General features: G+C 41.1%; 1 protein-coding gene across 1 annotated transcript in view; it reads left to right on the top strand.

Annotated features, from left to right (window-relative positions):
• Window positions 1–23,453, top strand: part of LOC137912772 (rho GTPase-activating protein 42-like) — a 65,771-nt gene that overhangs the window by 16,760 nt on the left and 25,558 nt on the right. Inside the window, exon 3 of the mRNA XM_068756909.1 lies at window positions 306–367. Within this exon, the coding sequence (XP_068613010.1) occupies window positions 306–367 (62 nt within the window). The remainder of the gene's footprint in view (window positions 1–305; window positions 368–23,453) is intronic.

The following is a 23,453-nucleotide window of genomic DNA, read 5'->3' as shown; positions in this document are numbered from 1 at the left end:
AGTCTTGATTTTAACTTGGACAGCTGCATGCTTTTATTAGGTTATAAAATGTGCTGCACTGAAAGCTGCAGTGAAGATAAACATTTTAGCACCATGCTACAGTACTTTGTTGGGAACATCTGATGTTTAACTACCGAGCCACTGCGGTAAAGTATCCTTTTTAATCATCTGAATATAACTACACAGTAGATCTCTGTGTACTTGCTCATTGACGAACACATCTTGCATGATGTAGCGTATACGTGCCAATGCATTCATTGACCCAACATGGCATCCTACAAAAATGATATGCCTATGTGTTTCAGCCCAGTCGTTCAAAGAGTTCTCCCAGCTGTTGAACACTGTTGAAGAAGAAAGGAGGCGCTTGGTAAGTATTGTATTCAACATTTAAATTTACAATATAGACATGATTTTGTAAATGTATCAAACAAAAGAATGTGATAATATGCTTGTCTGGCTGCCCTCAGTGAGGATTACCATTTAGACAGAAATTGGTTTGTGCTGTGCATATTTGTATTCATTTTTTACTTGTCTGGAGTCCAGACATCTTGTGAAAATTAAGGAGATCTGAAAGTTCTCAACCTCCATTGTCAAACAGAGCTGTCAATAAGAAAGGCGTATTTCCCACTTGGCCTGTGGAACAGTAAATCCTCTTATGCTGTGGAAAAATATTGAAATACGATGAAAATATATTTTTTTGTTAAATCTACTTTGTGTAACCATAGTGGCAGGAACTGAAAGAGAAATGGAGGTTCAAAATATAAGGAGACACAGGATGTATAATGTCTAACTTTATTCATATACAGTGCATCCGGAAAGTATTCACAGCGCTTCACTTTTTCCACATTATGTTGAAGCCTTATACCAAAATGGATTAAATTCATTTTATTCCTCAAAATTCTACACACAACACCCCATAATGACAACGTGAAAAAAGGTTTTTTGAAATTTTTGCAAATGAATTAAAAATAAAAAACTAGGAAATCACATATACATAAGTATTCACAGCCTTTGCTCAATACTTTGTTGATGCATATTTGGCAGCAATTACAGCCTCAAATCTGTTCTCACACTGTCGGCAAGATGTGTTTCTATGTCATAGCTCTTAAAAGTTAGAGGATGACTTTCAGTTTGCAGTACCGGTAGATGCCAGTACTGCGAAACACACACAGACACTTTCACACGCAAATACATTCACACTTTCCTCAATCTGCAGAGCGACGTGACTGAAGCACAAAGCTATTGCACTCCCACATTTAATGAAGGTCATATTACCCCATCAGCATAAAATCAGGAGTTTTTTTTTTTTTTTTATGTGTGGTGTTGATTTCCTTTCCTTCTATTTATTAGATAGAATGTTACAGTACAAATACAGTCAAACATCCTGTCTAAGAGGAGCATTTCAAAAAAGCCATTGCGGTCTTGTTTCCGTTGAAAGTCCTTAGTACATAAATCATCAATATTTAACAATACCAATAAAACTAATATTAAATTACTCAATTGATGCAAAATAACAATAAAATAAAAATAAATTACACCACAGGTGCAAAATAACAACAATAAATTAAAAAGACACATAATATGTACAACGTAGGTGGACAAAAAAGGGGGTAGGAGATTGATCCGGAGAGAGTTGTGATGACTGTCTCCGTTTCTGTTCAAGTTCCACCCTTGGGTGGCAGTATTGTGAAAAGATGATTTACCCATGTTTGTCTTATAGAAGGGTGTATGTATCAGGTTGTTGTTTGAGCTCTCTAGTATTGTGACTGTGTGTGTTGCAACATGACTGGACAACTGTTTTACCTCTCCCGAAGTGGGGAGGTTAGCAAGATAACTCAGAAAGGTCTCCACGGATCTGGATGAAAATTTCAGGAAATGTTGGGTACGTTACCAGAAAAAGATGCTTATGTTTTGGTGATGATCCAGAAGAGATCCTGGATTATGGAGCAGTTTGAAATGTTCACTAACATTGCAGTCAATGGAGCAGATTAGGAACAGTTGTGTTTTTGTTATGGCTCAAACATAATCTGATCCTCACACACTTGACTGAGTTTCTTCTTTTGGCACACAGGTAGGTATCATGATGAAAATAATGACAATATTTTTTAGTTACTATTATTTCCCACTCATCTGCTCTGTACAAAAAAAGTTTTCACTGTTTCAAAAGAAAGTTAATAAATGGAAATGTGTAAATATTATTACATGCTTTTATTCTGGATCCCTAATTTTAACAGGTTAAAAAAACATCAAAATATGTTGATGAGTTTCTTGATTCAATCAATCTTTGCACATACAGTGGGACCTCAAATTTGGCTTCAAATTATCCCCCCCCCTTTGTGATAAATCAGTGTTACATAAACAAGTACAAATGTTCATGCAGAACTATAGTGCAGCATCCTCAAACTGTATTGAAACTACATTTCAATACATCAGAGACGGCAAAAAAAAAACTGCACTTAAAACAAGCACAAGGTACCATCTCCATTTCAGTGGCTGCTCCATATCCTTGTTTAGCAGCATACTCTGATGAGATGTGCAGATGTTCTCACACCGCGCGGTGGCTTTGTCGGCAAGATGTGTTTTTATGTCAGAGCCCTTAAAAGTTAGAGGATGACTTTCAGTTTGCAGTAGATGCCAGTACTGCGAAACACACACAGACACTTCCACACGCAAATACATTCACAAGTTGTACATGACTGTACAACCTTTTTACCTCTGCCAAATGGGGCGGTTATGTACGGAATCACCCGCGCTGGTTTGTTTGTATGTGTCCATCCGTTAACAAGATAACTCAGAAATGTCTGGACGGATCTGAATGAAAATTTCAGGAAATGTTGGGAATGTTACCAGAAAAAGATGCGTATGTTTTGGTGATGATCCAGAAGAGATCCTGGATTATGGAGCAGTTTGAAAGTTTCACTAACATTGCAGTCAATGGAGCTTCAAAATGTATTCCGCAATATCTCGGTTGATTATTGACCATAGGGTGGGGATCTCTATCTCACCACCAAATTTCATCCGGGTCAGATCCAGAAAAGTTTTTATTTTATTTTAATGCTGAAAACCCCATTTATAGATTCAAACGAACAAAGCCACAGGTGCTTTGAGAGGAGCATCAACGCCAACTTTACCTGTGAGATTTTACTGCATGCATCAACATCAAAGACCATTTAATTCTTTCATGTTTGTAGGCCTCCATTTCTTATATTAGTGCATGTTGACAACTGAAAATATGGAAAGCAATACAACAAAGAGATGGACTCTGCCTTTTCTGCGATCGAGGAAATCCTGACCAACACAAGCCCACTAGCGCACGAGAAGCTAATGGACAAGGACCAGCCAGTTCAGACAGACCAGCAAGTCTGTACAGACTCAGCTAGTCCACAAACTAGCAACAACAAAGAGATGGACCCTTTCTTTCTCTGGATCGAAGAAATCCCGACCAACACAAGCCCACTAACGCACGAGAAGCTAATGGATGAGGACCAGCCAGTTCAGGCAGACCAGCAAGTCTGTGCAGGCTTAGGTAAGTTACCTGAGGTCCCATGTGATCCTCATTCGATCACATGGTTTCGAAACATGCTTGTTAAGCAGCCGAAGAAGCGTGAAATGAGGATGATGGGACCAATAACGGGAGAGAAGCTGCCGCCTTCTCCAGCCAACTACCTAAAGAAACACTCAAAGCTGTTCAAGTTGCCTGAGGTGGCATCGTCTTCCAGAGTGTTTGACCCTCTTGCTTTCAGGAAACCACCTGTTCCCAAACATACGTTCATCACACCTATAATTCACAAAGAGAAAAACTTTGTGAAGGCAGCCCAAAAACAGTTTTTGGTAACGGCAAAGCCGTCACTTGCAATTACAGAGACCAAAGACATTAAGATGAAGGGTTATGGGCAAGTCCCTCCATACCTGCTGAAGCGCAAGGAAAAGCAGTCTGGGTTGAAGGAGGAACAGGGCACTTCTGAAAGCATCGCCACCAGAGAAAAACTGAAGGAGTTCATTGTTGCTCCCACAATAACACACACACCACGCACGTATGTGCGGCCTGCATATCTCCCTCCAATAAAGGTGGAGAAGCCCTCTCCAGCCAACTTCCTGAAGAAACACTCAAAGGAGTTCAAGTTAGCTGATGTGGCATCGTCTCCAAGAGTGTTTGACCCTCTTGCCACAAGGAAACCACCTGTTCCCAAACTTACGGACATTACACCTACAATTCACAAGGAGAAAAACTTTTTGAAGGAAGCCCAAGAACAAGTTTTTGTAGCATCAAAGCCGAGACTTGCTAATACGGCCACAGACATTAAGATGAGGTGTTATGGGGAAGTCCCTCAGTATCTGCTGAAGCGCAAGGAAAAGCAGTCTGGGTTGAAGGAGGAACACGGCACTTTTGAAAGCATCGCCACCAGAGAAAAACTGAAGGAGTTCATTGCCGTTCCCACAATAACACACACACCACGCACATATGTGCGGCCTGCATGTCTCCCTCCAATAAAGGTGGAGAAGCCCTCTCCAGCAAACTTCCTGAAGAAACACTCAAAGGAGTTCAAGTTAGCTGATGTGGCATCGTCTCCAAGAGTGTTTGACCCTCTTGCCACCAGGAAACCACCTGTTCCCAAACTTACGGACATCACACCTATAATTCACAAAGAGAAAAACTTTTTGAAGGAAGCCCAAGAACAAGTTTTTGTAGCATCAAAGCCGAGACTTGCTAATACGGCCACAGACATTAAGATGAGGTGTTATGGGGAAGTCCCTCAGTATCTGCTGAAGCGCAAGGAAAAGCAGTCTGGGTTGAAGGAGGAACACGGCACTTTTGAAAGCATCGCCACCAGAGAAAAACTGAAGGAGTTCATTGCTGTTCCCACAATAACACACACATCACGCACATATGTGCGGCCTGCATGTCTCCCTCCAATAAAGGTGGAGAAGCCCTCTCCAGCCAACTTCCTGAAGAAACACTCAAAGGAGTTCAAGTTAGCTGATGTGGCATCGTCTCCAAGAGTGTTTGACCCTCTTGCCACCAGGAAACCACCTGTTCCCAAACTTACGGACATTACACCTACAATTCACAAGGAGAAAAACTTTTTGAAGGAAGCCCAAGAACAAGTTTTTGTAGCATCAAAGCCGAGACTTGCTAATACGGCCACAGACATTAAGATGAGGTGTTATGGGGAAGTCCCTCAGTATCTGCTAAAGCTCAAGGAAAAGCTGCTGAAGGACGCAGACCAACCCGTCTCCCCTAAGAGCAGAGCTGAAGAACGGCCTTCTGTTATTAAATTAATGAAAGGGAGAAATGTGCACACCAACGTGAATATAACACATGCAAATTTGGAATTGCCCCCGATCATTACCGCCAGACAAAAACGGAGGGATCTCAGACTAGCATACACACCACGCACCAATGTGCACCCTGTACGTCTCCCTCCTATTGTGCAGCCCAAGAAGCCTTAACACCCTAACCAGTCTTCCCTATGAGCAGAGACGGAGAATGCACTTCTGTAGTGATCAAGGGGCTCCAGGCCGTCCTGTTGTGCTCCGTGCTGCTGTGAATCTGGTGTTCAGGGATAACTCTTGGAGAGGGGGGAGAACAACAAGCACAGAAATCCACTGCACTTTCTCCTCAGAACACTATTTCCTCACTTTTTTGTCTGTCCATCTTGTTGGTTCCATGTTTCACAGGCCTTAATGGTGCAAAGTAGGAAATAGGACGGTCACGATCCCGATTTTTAATGGGATCGTGACCGTCACCTGCCCCATTAAAAATTGTCTGCATATGAGGTTGAAAATGACAACATTCACAATAAAAATAAAATTGCATAGAACTCGAACAGTGACTGACGTTATGTACGTTGTCACTGAGCACAAATGCAAAAGAAAATAAGGTTTGCCTCCTTGCACACGCCCACACTGAAAATTAAAAAGACACTGTTGATGAAGCAACAGGTCACCACAATGAAAGCAGATGACATGGCATGTCAAAGGGGCACACACACCGACACTCAACAGCACACACACACAAACACGACTTGTGTTTGGATCTGCCAAAGTTTTCGTGAAGTTGCTGGTGTGACACATACTAGAGCAGGGGTCGGGAACCTTTTTGACTAAGAGAGCCATGAAAGCAAAATATTTGGAAATTTATTTCTGTGAGAGCCATATAATATATTTTAAACGTGAATTCAACTAAATGTCAGTATAAGCGGTAAGCAGGTAATAAAACTAGTATAATAAGCCTCTGAATGTTACGGACTAACGTGAGCGGACCCCAGAAAGCAGAGAACAGAGACGGTGCGATGGTTGAATTTATCATTTACACCTGGAGCTGCACACAGGACGAGGGGCGGCTGGAGCCCAACGTAATAATACACAGCCGAGAGAAAAACCAAAAAGCAAGTGATGCCCTCTTGAAGCAAACGCAGGGCCCCGTCTTTTTCACACCTTTATTCCAAAAGAAGGTCCCAGGTAAGAATACATTAAAATAGTAGTAATCTGGAATTAAGGTGGAGCCAAACAAAGTCCACTCTTGCCACTGTGCACACAGCTGGCCACGCCCACCCCTAATGACGGGATGACGGCCTACTTTTAAAGTGGCAGCCCAGGCTCAGGGCGGAACCGTGACAGCGTGCTTCCGCTCTTTGATTTTTCACAATAAAATGCCAGCCGTGCAAAATGCCCCTGCAACACAAGCTCTACTAACAGACGGCGACTGTCTGGTGCCGCAAAGAAAACGGAACATAACACAAGTGAACAAGTTACTTACAACAAAAAACACGACACACGACCTGGGCACGCAAACCAGCTGCGGTCAGCACGGGCAAGGCGAGTAAAAAAAAAAAAAAAAAAATGTTTATTTTTTTTTATTTTTTTTTTATATCTGAGCACGAGCCATGTGCGATCATCAAAAGAGCCATAGGTTCTAGAGCTAGAGAATACTTAAGGAGTATACATTTCTGCGAGGATGTTGTGTCTTGCGATACATTTGTGACACAGGGCATTGCTGGCTGTCACTGTCTCCAGTGCACCAAATTAGGTTTTGTTAAATGACTTTGCCTTTCTGCTGTAATAGTGGCCATTTTGAGTTCATGGAGCGAATGAGAATGCATTCATGCTTTGGTGTCAGCAATCAAAATGGCACAAAGGGAGGACACTTTGCTACTTTCCTACTGTGCGGGAATTATGTGTTCATTTTAAAGGGTGCAAAGAAATAATAACAAATCAATGTGTCACCTGGAGACAGAAGAGCTAGATAACATAAGGCACGTGAGCAAAGCATGCTGATAAAGTAATGATTGAATGAACCTCTACTTAACCCCTCCCTGGCCATATTCAGCTAAAGGCCAATGGCTCAGATATTGAACATGCTTGTTATATTATAAACCACGATTACCTGTTACATAGAAAAGCATAAAGATGAAGTTCCTTAAATTTTTTCCAGTACACAGCTGTCCTTATGTGTGCATCTGGTTGGGTGAGAAAGCCAGAAAAATACCAATGACCAGAGGGTTTTACTCTGTTTTAGACACAGTTGGGCTGCATAATTCAATTACATTAATAAATAATTTGGGCAGATGTTTTTTTTTATATTAGTATCGTCTGTTCTTGCTAATATGTTAGACAGGTGGGACAGTTATAGCCACACGTTAGTAAAAGAAACTTGTCATGCCTCGAGTGGGTGTAAACTTTCAGCAGCAGATCCTGACATAAAACTGGCATCCCCCACCCTCATTCTCATTTTGAATCTGGACTGAATTTGTGAACTAAAAATAGAACGGATAAGAGTTAGTGAAACCCAGACATATTAAAGCAGATGGGGAGAAAACCTATATTGCTCAAAATGAGTGTCCTGTCCTTTGTGGAATGTCAACTAAGATAGTAGATGTGTATTTGCTTCGTGGTATAGTTTCTTACCAATAGCCCAATTTCTGCAGGCCCTGTCAAGCTTGAAGCATTTTATTGCCTGTTGGCTTGGCAGGTGACCAAGTGGGAGTTATTTTTGTTTGTGCTCTTTTTGATTGGCTTACCAACTGCCCGTGGGTGTTATTCTACAGGAAAACTATCTTAAAGAGAAACATATTTCTGTAGCCTTTAATTTCCTTGCTCATAACTCTTTTCAGCAGCCGAAGAGTAAAAGTGCTTGGAGTTCTGTACTGATTGAGATTCTAACACTGCCTAAATGCCAGCTGAGCATGGTTGGTATTTAGGAGTAGGACAGTGTCCCAGTGCAAAGGTTTCATTTCTTTGTGGTGATGTGTGTATCGGGACATTGATGGTAATAATAATAAAAATAATATGCTTTATTTCTATAGCACTTTTCGAGAAATAAAATTCACAAAGTGCTTTTACAGAAAATAAAATAAAATAAACAAGAACCATACAAACAAAAAAACACATAATAAGCGAATCAGTGCAAAACAGATTTTTAAAAGCAACAGTGACATCAAGGGACATTGATGAGACCAGGTACCCAGCAAGAACCATAAAATAATAAAACAATGTTTAAAATAAAAAGATTTAATAAAATAAAATAAATGAAAAGTAATTAAAACAGAGGACTCCATCAATTATAAGTCAGTCTATATAAATACGTTTTGAGAAGTGTTTTAAAAGAAGTTACCGAATCTGCAAGCCGTATATTTTCGGGCAGGTCGTTCTAAAGCCGAGGGGCCCTGACGGCGAATGCTCGGTCACCTTTAGATTTTAACCTCGACTTTGGAACGACCAGAAATCCTCGACCCGAGAATCTCAGGCTGCGGGGGGGCTCATATAACACTAATAAATCATAAATATAAGTTGGGCCCAGACCCATAAGAGCTTTAAAAGTGATCAATAAAATCTTAAAATCAATTATAAATTGGACTGGCAGCCAGTGCAGCGAAGCAAGGACTGGGGTGATGTGATGGTGTCTGTTAAAACCAGTAAGAAGCCTAGCTGCTGCGTTCTGCACTAGTTGGAGGTGGGACAGTGATTTGTGCCAGACAGGAGTGAATTGCAGTAATCGGGTCTGGAGAAGATGAGTGTGTGGATTACTTTCTCCAGGTCTGACTGTTGTAGCATGTGCTTTACTTTTGTAATTAATCGGAGGTGAAGAAGCATGATCGAACAGTAGAATTGATGTGTGAGGTGAAGTCCAGATTGCAATCAAATATAACTCCCAGGTGTTCTGCAGTGGGTTTGAGTTTGTGTGATATTGGACCAAGTATTGAAGGACAGAAGGGGTCAGGGGGGTTAAATAGAATGATTTCTGATTTGGAGTTATTCAATTGAAGAAAGTTATGTGCCATCCGACAGTTAACTTTGTCTAGACAATTAAAACTAGAAAACGACAATCAGAGATTTCTGACCCTCGCCTCCAAAAGACTATTCAATCTTGTGAGACAGTAAACAGGGCTTCCGGATCAGAGGGGCCAAACCTGCTCTAGCTTGCTGCTCCGGAACGTACTACAAGACTCCTTCTGGACTCTTTTTCCCATCATACCATTCGTGTCCCTCCCTCTTAAAGTGGCAGTTTACAGCACAGGCACGATTCCAGATGTAAAAATAATTCTAGAATCTGGATCCAGATCAACGCCATTCTCAGGGAGGACCGAGCCACGGACAGAACCTTGCTTGTGTAAAAATTTCAAGTTGATTGGGTTACTAGTTTTTGAGTTATGCGCTCAGACAGACAAACAAACAAGCAAACAAACAAACAGACAGACAGACAAACGCACCCAATTGCAATACCCTCGCCTCCGCTTTGGCGAGGGTAAACAACAGCTAGGCTTGCTGGGTCACCAGGTCTCAGGGGATGGTATATCTGTGTGTCGTCTGCATAACAATGAAAGGAGACGTTATGCCGCCGGATGATCTGGCCCAGCGGAAGCATATAAATAGAAAATAAAATTGGGCCTAAAATCGAACCTTGCGGTACACCACAGCTAATGAGTGCTTTAGAGGAAACAAAGTTATCTATGGTGACCGCAAAAGTTCTTTTAAAAAGGTACGATTCAAACCAGCTTAGTGCCTTGTCCGTGATCCCAACCCATGTTTTTAAACAATCAATTAAAATTGCATGGTCCACTGTGTCAAAAGCTGCACTTAAATCTAAAATAATTAAGACGGCACTCTCCCCCCCCTGTCAACAGCTAAAAGATGATAATTTGTTACTTTGAGTAGTTCTGTTTCAGCACTGTGCAGTGCTCTCAAACCAGACTGAAACTCCTCAAATATATTATTATGACACATAAAATCTAAAAGCTGCGTTAAAACTACTTTTTCTAAAAATTTTGATAAAGAAAGCTTCGATATAGGCCTAAAATTGCTTAAAACAGTATTGTCAATGTTAGGTTTATTTAGAAGAGGTTGGACCACAGCATGCTTAAAAACAGAATGGAAAACACCGTCCTCCAGGGAGCAATTAGTAATTGTTAAAATGCTGGGGCCAACAGTGTTGATAACCTCTTTTAAAAACTTGGTGGGAATTGAATCAATGATGCAGGTTGCAGATTTCATGCATGCAATGGTTTCAGTTAAAAAAGACAGTGAAACCGGTTCAAAATTACTGAAATAACTGTCGATGTTACTGAAAGTATCCAAAACACGTGTCGGGGGGGATTTGTTCCCGAATGTCCTTGACTTTGTTCACAAAAAAGTTTGAAAAATCCTCACACAGCTCTGAGAATGGGTTATTAAACTGACAGGAGGGGGGCCATGTGACTGAATTTAAAACTTTAAAAAGAGCTCTGGGATTGTTGCTATGTGTAGGGTTTTACCAAACCCTCTTCCGGTTCTTTGTTCTCCTTAGTGGGTGCGTAGTCAATGAGGAGAATGTGGGTTAAGATTAAGACATTTATATAATTAGCAGATCAGTACAAGTTGGTTCAGATATCAGCGCTGGATTCCAACACAGCTCTCGTGCCCGCGCTTGGTTGAAATGAAGACGCTTCCTGCTTCGTCCTCACGTCATTCCATCCCCTGAAGGTGGGACTTTGCCCCAGCCAATCTAAGCCCATGTTTATCTGTGTCATTATGTGTCGTCACCAGATGAGGCGTTCAAGTGAATCAGTAATAATAATAATGTTGTGATGTCGGCGTGTAATCACGTTGTGGAATCCCATCTAATACGTAAATTCCCAACATATGTGTTGAGATCAGGTTAGAATAAAATTATGCTCTTGCTTCCTTAACTGAAGTCTGGTATGTTTTTTATTTAAAGCTTCTTTCCATATTTCATAAAACACATGTAGACCAGATTTTTTCCATTTACGTCTTTCCTCCTGTAGTCTCTCTTTAATTCATTTAGGGCCTCATTTAGCCAGGGTTGTGGTGCTCTGTTTTTCTTATTGGTCTTGTATGGGGCGACAGAGTCCAAAATATCCTCACAAGTACTGTTAAAAAGAGAGACCAGCTCCTATATGTGAAAAGGTGGAGTAAAAGCAGTTAACGAAGCAGCAGCAAAACGCTCAGCAAACTTGGTAGCAGACAAAGAGTTAAAAACCCGACAGCACACGGGTGCGCTGTGATTAACAGACTGAGGGGATAAAATCGCACTGAATAAAATGGCCTTATGATCGGACACACAGATATCCTTAGTCTCTATGTTTTCAGGAGTGACGCCACTGTGCAGGACTAAATCCAAGGTATGACCTTTGTTGTGTGTTGGAGCTTGGCCTGCCTGAGAGAGACCAAGAGAGTCAATCGTTTCAATAAAATCATTGACAAGGGGGTGAGTGGGACAACAAACATGTATGTTAAAATCTCCGAAAATAAGAATCCGGTCATGCTTTGTTATAAAATATGATACCAGCTCAGCAAACCCTTGAATAAAAACACTGTTTGTTTTGGGTGGTCTATAAATTATTATAATTATAGTGGGATCACATGGATTCACCATAAAACCAAGATATTCAAAAGATGTGTAGTTGTTGTATGAAACTGGTATGCATTTAAAAACATTTCTAAAGATGGCAGCTACCCCCCCACCCTTACTTGATTAAGAAGGGTGTAGTCTGGCGGGGTAGCTTCAATAAGGGCGCTGTAGTCTCCCTCAGGTAGCCAAGTTTCCGTGATAATAAAAAAGTCCAGATCGTTTAACGTGATAAAATCATGACATAAAAACGATTTGTTATTAAGAGAGCGGACATTTAAAAGGCAAAAGTTTGCAGGAGTGGAGTGAGAAGCAGTAGGTGGGGGAGATTGCCGGGGGACTCGGATAAGGTTGTCATGATGGGCAGCAGAGGGACGAGACAATGCACGTGCTGAAGTTCTCTGGGAGAACTTCAGATAATGGTGGAGATTACAGGGTTTGGGCTGCAGGGGGAGGTGGCAATGAGGACCGGTGACAGAGAGGTCCCTGAGGAGGAAGAGGAGCCATCAGAGGCCGGTGTGGTGACCTGTGCCGTCGGTGGTGTGGTGAGGTAAGGAGGTGCGGTCAGTAAATGATGGGGAGCTGTAGAGACTGCGTGGGAGATGTTCAAAGAAAGAGCATGTGTACCATGGAAGCTGGGATGGAGACCGTCTCTGCTGAAGAAGGAAGTTTGATTCCAGAAAAGGTTAAAATTGTCCATAAAAACTAGGTTGTGTTCAGGACAGGCCGACTGCAGCCAGGTGTTGAGGGACAGCAGCCGGCTGAAGTAAACAATGCCACGGTCCAGCTGAGATTTTTTTGCCGGCTGGTCTCGGCCGGCGGGCGGCGCGTCTCGGCATATCGCCTGGCCGAGAGACGGGGGACTGCTGGGTCCGTCGGGGGCGCCGGTGTCAGGGGGAACTGCGGGGGGAGGCAGCTGGCAGCGGGAGGGAAGTCCTCCTCATCCAGGACGTTGAAGCGGTTTGAGAACTCCAGGTCAAAAGGTGGCGCGGGCTGCGATTTCTTCCTCCCGTTATGCCCGTGCGCTGCGGACCAGAGCCCGTGATTGACAGTGGAGCTGTGGATCAATGGTTTGGGCGTGAATGTGGCCTTTACGGGCCGCCTTGGTTTTGCTCCTTGTCGGAGCCAGAGATCGTCGGCGCCTGGGGAAACGACTGGGATGGTAGAATCCAGTTCGGGTCCGGCGGCAGCGGCGCCAACGGCCACTCATGAATCTAGGAACAATTCACTCTCTTGAATCTGGTAAAGAGTGGAAATACGACCCTCCAACTCAGCAATAGTCTGACTCAGGTGGTGGCAGCGGTCGCAGTCTGATGGAGAGGTGAGTGACGGCATATTAGATGAGAACCAGGACGTTTTTTGGCGGTGCTTCCTTGAATAGTTTCTTCGTTATTAGCGGGATCTTTTCAGCTGATGCGGCGCATTGGAGATGTTAACAGGATGCAAACAGACTACTACAGGATTTGCAAAAAGTCTTTTTTGATAATCCTACAACTCTGCGGCGCAAAATCCTACAACTCTCTGAGGCGCCAAGGTTGGAAATTTGTAGAATGGAAATGACGTCAACTGAATTGTCCTCTGTACGATTGAAGGGACTGACCGGGGAGCCGGTGGGATAGGTCACTCTGACCGCAATAGTCCAATTGCGGTCCTACGGTTTATTGTGTGTTTTTCGTCCCGGTGTGCAGAATGTCCCTCTGCCACTCCCCGTCTCTGATCCTCGCCTCGCCCGTGTTGACCGCAGCTGGTTCGTGCACAGTGTTTTTTGTTTTAAGTAACTTGTTCACGTGTGGCTGGATCAGTAAATGACAAATTCAACTATCGCACCGTCTCTGTTCTCTGCTTTCTGGGGTCCGCTCGCGTTAGTCCGTAACGTTCAGAGGCTTATTATACTGATATTTAGTTGAATTCACGTTTAAAATATATTATATGGCTCTCACTGAAATAAATTTCCAAATCTTTTGCTTTCATGGCTCTCTTAGTCAAAAAGGTTCCTGACCACTGCTGTAGAGCATGCTCTATGACAGTGGTCGCCAACCTTTTCCTGCCATGGACCGGTTTCATGCCAGGCATTTGTTTCACGGACCGGGGGATAATTAAATTAAAAAGGAGGAATATAATCTTACCAATAAACTTTATATTATGCACTTGCATAGTTTGTCCCTTGGAAGTGAAACTAAATTCTACCTCTGTCAGGCATGATATTTACGCTGCTAATGTGTTTCTTTATTTAACAGCACAGTAACCCATAGGCTACTGTGCTGGCCTGTGGACCAAGGAATTTCATGTTGACCATGAAACAGCAGTGTGAAATGAAGACATTCATTCTTAGAAAAATGGTGTTCTGTTTAATGAAAGTCTGAAAAGTATTTGGAACAGGCAGTATCAAGCCATTGTGTTATCTACGTAATAGATTAAATGAACTTTAGTTAGCATTTTCACCACGAAATATTTAATTTAACCACAAAACACTCTTTCAATTGATTTTTTTTTACAGTCCCAAATTGCATCCAAGATGTGTTGAATTTGAAGCATAAAATATGTAAAAAAAAAAACAATTATGGATGATTTGTTTAAAAATATTGTCAAGTCATCCTTCTTTTCGTTCAGCTTCTGCCCCAACCTGAAAACTGGCCTGGTCACCCACAAACATGCTCGGAAAAACTCCCTTCTTCTCTCCAATTTTATTTTGTGCATTGGAGGATTGTCAGGTTGTAAACCTTCAAATGAAACAAATTTGCAATTACCAAAAAAGGAAGCAACATCTAAAATCCTCTTAATATTTAACACTGTAACTTTAACACAAAATTCTAATTATATGCTTTTACAGTGTAACTTTAACTTAAATGATTTGAAGTGCCTATCTAACATGATGAGTCGGTCCATACCAGTGGCTTCTTTGTGGTTTGCCTCAAGCTGAACAGTGTTCTCCTTGGCTCTTCACACTCTGAACTGCCGTGCGATGCTGCTGAAGGGCTCCAGGCAGGTGCTCTCACTCAGTTAAATCAGTTCAGCCAGGAGTCTCTCTCACTTTCACTGCTCCACTCAACCTTCAGGAGGCGTCCTTCCTTTTGGTTGACTGATTATTTGAGAGGCCTTTGACTATGGACGTAACAAATATCAAGGATCTTAAAACAAAGAAATAAAAATGTCATTTTGATTACCGATTTTCACTACATATTGAGTTGTTTTTGACTAAACAAGCCTCATAGGATCTGGTAAAAGCCACTGTTCTCAAGCCTTTTATGCTACGCTTTAGTCATTCCTTCACTTCCTTTGTTGTTTTTTTTGTGGTCACTCTGCTTTCTGTATGTGTTACTTTTCGATTGCAAGGTCACAGATTCTTCTGACAGAATTTTTTATTTATTTTGATGTCAACCTTTAATCTGGAGACAGCTGTTCTGCTGCTGTTTTACAAGTAATGATGGCATTTAGACAATTCATAGAGAACCTGATTAATGACATCATACATTTAATATCACTCATATGTGCTAGAGGGGGGGGGGGGACTGAATCCCACAGAGGTTTTTCCAAATGATAATTGATATGTTCTATTCCCCGGAAGCTTCACAAGAATGCATTAAGGAATACATTAAATATGCTACTTCTAAACATCTATGTTACATCTGCAGACAAATGTTTGTCACACTTCGGATTTGCAATTAACTCTGCCTGCCAGGTTTACGAGCTCACTGACGGCTAGCCTTGTTTATTCAGGCACAACTGAATGTTTTATGATGACGGAGTGTAGTAAATATTTGGCTTGACTGTATGGGTACTGCAGATTAGGAACAGTTGTGTTTTTGTTATGGCTCAAACATAATCTGATCCTCACACACTTGACTGAGTTTCTTCTTTTGGCACACAGGTAAGTATCATGATGAAAATAATGACAATATTTTTTAGTTACTATTATTTCCCACTCATCTGCTCTGAACAAAAAAGGTTTCACTGTTTCAAAAGAAAGTTAATAAATGGAAATGTGTAAATATTATTACATGCTTTTATTCTGGATCCCTAATTTTAACAGGTTTAAAAAAACATCAAAATATGTTGATGAGTTTCTTGATTCAATCAATCTTTGCACATACAGTGGGACCTCAAATTTGGCTTCAAATTATCCCCCCCCTCCCTTTGTGATAAATCAGTGTTACATAAACAAGTACAAATGTTCATATAGAACTATAGTGCAGCATCCTCAAACTGTATTGAAACTACATTTCAATACATCAGAGACGGCAAAAACAAAACTGCACTTAAAACAAACAGAAAGTCCTCATGGGACCCACAGTACAAGGTACCATCTCCATTTCAGTGGCTGCTCCATATCCTTGTTTAGCAGCATACTCTCTGATGAGATGTGCAGATGTTCTCACACCGCGCGGTGGCTTTGTCGGCAAGATGTGTTTTTATGTCAGAGCCCTTAAAAGTTAGAGGATGACTTTCAGTTTGCAGTAGATGCCAGTACTGCGAAACACACACAGACACTTTCACACGCAAATACATTCACAAGTTGTACATGACTGTACAACCTTTTTACCTCCGCTTATGTACGGAATCACCCGCGCTGGTTTGTTTGTATGTGTCCATCCGTTAACAAGATAACTCAGAAATGTCTGGACGGATCTGAATGAAAATTTCAGGAAATGTTGGGAATGTTACCAGAAAAAGACGCGTATGTTTTGGTGATGATCCAGAAGAGATCCTGGATCATGGAGCAGTTTGAAAGTTTCACTAACATTGCAGTCAATGGAGCTTCAAAATGTATTCCGCAATATCTCGGTTGATTATTGACCATAGGGTGGGGATCTCTATCTCACCACCAAATTTCATCCGGATCAGATCCAGAAAAGTATTTATTTTATTTTATGCTGAAAACCCCATTTACAGATTCAAAAGAACAAAGCCACAGGTGCTTTGAGAGGAGCATCAATGCCAACTTTACCTGTGGATATACTACATGTGTCAACATCAAAGACAACATCAAAGACCCTTTAATTCTTTCATCTTTGCAGGCCTTCATATATTGGTGCATGTTGCCTTTTCTGCAATCCAAATCCTGGCCAACACAAGCCCACTAACGCACGAGAAGCTAATGGACAAGGACCAGCCAGTTCAGACAGATCAGCAAGTCTGTGCAGACTCAGGTAATACAAAGTTACCTGAGGCGGCATTTTCTTCACCTCAGGTTATACCATATGATCCTCGTTTGATCACTGTTGAGCAGCCGAAGAAGCGTGACATGAGGACGATGGTACCAATAAAGGGAGAGAAGCACTCTCCAGCCATTGTACCCAGAACACGCATACCACTCACAGATGTGCGGCCTGCATATCAGAAGCACTCTCCAGCCAACTACCTAAAGAAACACTCAAAGCTGTTCAAGTTGCCTGAGGTGGCATTGTCTTCCAGAGTGTTTGACCCTCTTGCCATCAGGAAACCACCTGTTCCCAAACATACGTTCATCACACCTATAATTCACAAAGACAAAAACTTTGTGAAGGCAGCCCGAAAACAGTTTTTGGTCACGGCAAAGCCATCCCTTGCAATTACAGAGGCCAAAGACATTAAGATGAAGGGTTATGGGCAAGTCCCTCCGTACTTGCTGAAGCGCAAGGAAAAGCAGTCCGGGTTGAAGGAGGAACACGGCACTTCTGAAACCATCACCGCCAGAGAAAAACTGAGGGAGTTCATTGTTCCCAGAATACGCATACCACTCACATATGTGCGGCCTGCATATCAGAAGCCCTCTCCAGCCAACTACCTAAAGAAACACTCAAAGGAGTTCAAGTTGCCTGAGGTGACATTGTCTCCAAGAGTGTTTGACCTTCTTGCCACCAAGAAACCACCTGTTCCCAAACATACAGACATCACACGTACAAGTCACAAAAAGAAAGACTTTTTGAAGGAAGCCCAAGAACAAGTTTTTGTAGCATCAAAGCCGAGACTTCCTTATATGGCCAGATACAGTAAGATAAGTGGTTATGGGAAGGTCCCTCAGTATCTGCTAAAGCACAGGGAAAAGGAGTCTGCGTTGAAGGAGGATCACGGCACTTCTGAAACCATCACTGCCAGAGAAAAACTGAGGGAGCTCGTTGTTCCTAGAAAAACACACATACCACGCACATATGTGCGGCCTGCATATCTCCCTCCAATAAAGGTGGCGATGCCCTCTCCTGCCAACTTCCTGAAGAAACACTCAAAGGAGTTCAAGTTACCTGAGGTGGCATTGTCTTCCAGAGTGTTTGACCCTCTTGCCACCAGGAAACCACCTGTTCCCAAACGTACGGACATCACACCTATAATTCACAAAGAGAAAAACTTTGTGAAGGCAGCCCAAGAACAGTTTTTGGTAAAAGCAAAGCCGCCACTTTCAATTACGGCCAAAGACATTAAGATGAAGGGTTATGGGGAGGTCCCTCAGTATCTGCTGAAGCGCAAGGAAAAGCAGTCTGGGTTGAAGGAGGAACACGGCACTTCTGAAACCATCACCGCTAGAGAAAAACTGAGGGAGCTCATTGTACCCAGAACACGCATACCACTCACAGATGTGCGGCCTGCATATCAGAAGCCCTCTCCAGCCAACTACCTAAAGAAACACTCAAAGGAGTTCAAGTTGCCTGAGGTGGCATCGTCTTCCAGAGTGTTTGACCCTCTTGCCACAAAGAAACCACCTGTTCCCAAACGTACGTACATCACACCTGTGATAATTCACAAAAAGAAAAACTTTTTGAAGGAAGCCCAAGAACAGGTTTTTGTCGCATCAAGGCCGAGACTTGCTAATACCACATACATTAAGATGAGGGGTTATGGGCAAGTCCCTCAGTATCTGCTAAAGCTCAAGGAAAAGCTGCTGAAGGGCGCAGACCAACCCGTCTCCCCTAAGAGCAGAGCTGAAGAACGGCCTTCTGTTAGTACATTGATGAAAGAGAGAAATGTGCACACCAACGTGAATATAGCACATGCAAATTTGGAATTACCCCCAATCATTACCACGAGAGAAAAACGGAGGGATCTCAGACTAGCATACACACCACGCACCAATGTGCACCCTGTACGTCTCCCTCCTATTGAACAGCCCAAGGAGCCTTAAACCTACAGTCTTACCTATGAGCAGAGACGGAGAATGCACTTCTGTAGTGATCAAGGGGCTCCAGGCCGGCCTGTTGTGCTCCGTGCTGCTGTGAATCTGGTGTTCAGGGATAACTCTTGCAGAGGGGGGAAAACAACAAGCACAGAAATCTACTGCACTTTCTCCTCAGAACACTCTTCCTCGCTTTTTTGTCTGTCCATCTTGTTGGTTCCATGTTTCACAGGCCTTGATGGTGCAAAGTAGGAAATAGGACGGTCACGATCCAATTACTTGACCGTCACCTGCACCATTAAAAATTGTCTGCATATGAGCTCGAAAATGACAACATTGTCACTGTCACTACACCTTGGTAAAACAGAATCTATTCTTTTTGGGTCAGGACACTCTAAGTGTGAGATAAATGTTAAAAATTTCAAGGTCACAGTCAATAATACAGTAATCTTTAAGCAGAATGTCTACTTTCGTCAACAAAAGTGCTCTCCGGACTCGTGCTGGAGCCCTCGTTCAGCCGCTTTTTGATTATGCTAGCACCCCCTGATATTTCAACGTCAAAATGTCCCTGAAAACCAAGCTCCAAACTTCCCAAAACAAACTCATTCGGCTACCCTCAATCTGGGGCCCATGACCCACCTTCTTCCTAGACATTTTGCTAGCCTAAAATGGCTCAGGGTAGAAGACAGGGTTAAACAACTCAATGCAGCTCTGTCCTCAGTCCCCTCAATCACTGCATACCTGAATTAAACACCTTCAAAGATTTAGTGACATCCACAGCCACAACACTAGAGGGAGCTCAAACAACAACCTGATTAGACCCTTCTATAAGACAAACTGGGTAAATTATATTTTTACAGCACTGCCACCTAAGGGTGGAACTGTTTGACTCCTGCCCTCAAAACATACACCTCTGGCTTCATTCAAAACGGCCCTAAAAATTCACCTTTCAAGGGGGCAGAAACGGAGATAGTCGTCACGACTCTCTCCAGATCAATACCCCACCCACTTTTTTGTCCACCTACGTTGTACATATTATGTATAGTCTTTTTAATTTATTGTTATTTTGTGTAATTTATTTTTATTCTATTGTTATTTTGCATCAATTGAGTAATTTAATATTAGTTTTATTGTTATTGTTAAATGTCGATGATTTATGTACGAAGGACTTTCAACGGAAACAAGACCGCAAGGGCGTTTTTGAAATGGTCCCCTTAGACAGGGTGTTTGACTGTACTTGTACTGTAATACATGCTACTGTTTGACTGTACTTGTACTCGAACATTCTATCTAATAAATATATTCATCATCATCATCAATTTTTAGTGTGGGCGCAGCTGCAAGGCGGCAACTGTTAGGACACATGTGTTTTGGGATTGATGATGATGATGAATATATTAGATAGAATGTTAGAGACAGTCGCATGTATTACAGTACAAATACAGTCAAACATCCTGTTTAAGAGGAGCATTTCAAAAAAGCCCTTGCGGTCTTGTTTCCGTTGAAAGTCCTTCGTACATAAATCATCTACATTTAATTAACAATACCAATAAAACTAATATTAAATTACTCAATTGATGCTAAATAATAATGATAATGATAATGAAAATAAATTCCACCACAGATGCAAAATAACAATAAATTAAAACGACACATATTATGTACGTAGGTGGACAAAAAAGTGGGTAGGGGATTGATCCGGAGTCTTGATGACTCTCTCAGTTTCTGCCCCCCCTGTAAGGTGAATTTTTAGGGCCGTTTTGAAGGAGGTCAAAGAGGTGCATGTTTTGAGGGCAGGAGTCAAACAGTTCCACCCTTGGGGGGCAGTATTGTAAAAAGATGATTTACCCATGTTTGTCTTATAGGAGGGTGTAATCAGGTTGTTGTTTGCGCTCCCTCTAGTGTTGTGGCTGTGGGTGTCACTAAATCTTTGAAGGTGTTTATTCAGGTATGCAGGGATTGAGGGCAGAGCTGCATTGACTATTTTAAAGGCCAATCCCATTTTGAGTTGTTTAACCCTGTCTTCTACCCTGAGCGATTTTAGGCTAGCAAAATGTCTAGGAAAAAGGTGTGTCATGGGCCCCAGATTGAGGAGTAGCCGAATGAGTTTTTGGGAAGTTTGGAGCGTGGTTTTTATTATCTGTAAAGTTTGTTGAGACTATTGAGTCAAGATGTGAAACAGTAAAAGATAAATTAAAGATTTGCTCATTTTATTTTATTTTTCTGGAATTAAGCACTTTATTTAAACATGCACAATTTTCACATTTTATTTATTTTCTCTTATTTTGAAATGCAGCCCGACTTTTATTTAGTTTATGAGAGAACATTATACATATCTGCAGTCACACATACATCTTCAGTTTTATGTCACATGACAATAAATCTTATCAAAACGTTTTTGTATAGTCAGGTATTGATTACATGGATACAATGAGGCTACTTAAATATCACACTAAATAGTTAGACATTATGATCTTCTGGACCTTTGCATTCAACGATATTTAGTTGATTTGTGGTGGTGAACCAGGGCATTAGGTTCACAATGCTGGCTGTATAGGTATGCACTAAAGCCATTTCAATAGATCTAAAACACAATATATTTTTTGGTGTACCATTTTCAGAACAAACCAAATGTTTTTGTCTAATAATAACAAATGAGGCATTGTTTTGGTACGATCCCAAATACAATTCATTGTATTGTATCAAATGTGTACAGTATGCTACCAAGAAGAGCAAAGCGTGGTGGAGATGGTTATTTGCAGGCTTCTCATCATATACTTCCAGTATCAAGTGGAGAATAATCAGAATATAATGTGTGTGTTTATCTTTTTCAAACTATTTTAGAGAAAAGTTTAATTTCAAGGAAATTGTAAAATAGATTTTTAAAAGATGTCAGAATGATTCCAATTGGTCCCCTTATGTGTATCTACAAATTCACCTCAGAACAATACTTTTTTTTAATTCCACTTGATATTTGGACTGGTAAAAGCAGGAGCAAAGGAAATAGCACACATTGACATTCCTCCCCTATCTGGTAATGATTGCTGAGCATTTGATATGGTTGATCATTATCTTTTATTGGACAAATTGCATTCGATCGGTCTTGATAGGTTTTTGCTTCTTTGGTTTAATTCATATCTCCATCACCGTCACCAATGCGTCTCATTTAAAAATTATCTGTCAAATTTTGAAGCTGTAGAAAGGGGTGTGCCCCAGGGCTCCTCTCTTGGTCCTCTATTATTTTCGATCTTTATTAATGATCTCCCTCTTTCCTGCGCAGACTGTAATATCCAACTTTATCCTGATGACATTATTATTTACTGCACAAAAGATAAAATTATGGACATTCAGCACTCACTTCAGATTGATTTTGATAGAGTAGAGTTATGGCTTTATGCCAATAAACTTCTCAATAAATCTAAATCTCATTCTGTTATTTCATAAAAACGTCAATAGTACACCACTTAATCTTATATTTTTAGATAAAACTGCTGTAGTATCAGTTGAGTAATTTAAATATCTAGGTCTGTGGTTGGACCCCACACTTTCTTTTAACTCTCACTTGCTTTCTGTTACTAATAAAATCAACTATCGTTTGAAATTAATTGTTTTAGTTTTTCTGTTAGGAAGAAAATTGTTACACAATTACTACTTCCTATATTAGATTGCTGTGATATAATTTATCAAAACACTACAGCTTCAATTCTTAAATCACTTAATGTTACATATAATAGTCTGTGTAGATTCATTCTCCGCTGCCCTTTTAGAACCCACCAGTGTTTGCTTTACCAACAACTGTCCTGGCTTACTCCATCCTGCAGACGACAATTTCACTGGTTATTGTTTATTTTTAAATGCATTAACCTCAGTTATCCGGATTATTTGAAACAATATTTTATTTATTTTCATTCTTCCTATAGTTTACGCCATGCTGACCAAACCTTTTTTGTTGTTCCGGGGATTAAAAAGGAAATAGGGAAATTTGCATTCCAATTCAAAGCTCCTGTTGATTGGAACAGTCTTCCATCTTCCATCCGCTCTATAAAATTTTATAATTTGTTTATATATGCTCTATTGTTACATTTTTAAAATGCTTGTAATTGCTTTTAAATTTGTGTTGCTTTCTTATGTATATTTTCTCATGTAATAACTGCAATTTTAGTCCATTATTACTATTTTGACAGAGAGCTACGTGTGCATGTTTGTGTGTGTGTTGTGTGAGGCTGTTGCTGAGGGCATTCGGCGCAATGCCAGTTTGAAACTAAGCCATTCATGTTTAACTCAGTTGGCCTCTTTCAAGTATAGATATCTCTATCATCTTTTTGGAACCTAGCAAATGAAAAATATATGAGGTCAACAATTATAAATCTTAACATGGTGATGACAGTAGCATTTGTACTTATGTATTCTGCATTGCTTTGGATGTACACCAAGTGTCACTGTCAGCGTACTCCTATTATTTCCTTTTACATTAAATGGAAAAAACATATATATATATATATATATATATATATATAATATATA

Source organism: Brachionichthys hirsutus, unplaced genomic scaffold (assembly GCF_040956055.1).
Source record: "Brachionichthys hirsutus isolate HB-005 unplaced genomic scaffold, CSIRO-AGI_Bhir_v1 contig_1025, whole genome shotgun sequence".
NCBI classification, from domain to species: Eukaryota; Metazoa; Chordata; class Actinopteri; order Lophiiformes; family Brachionichthyidae; genus Brachionichthys; species Brachionichthys hirsutus.
The sequence above is the reverse complement of the archived record's forward strand: the minus strand, read 5'-3'. Positions and strand labels throughout refer to the sequence as shown.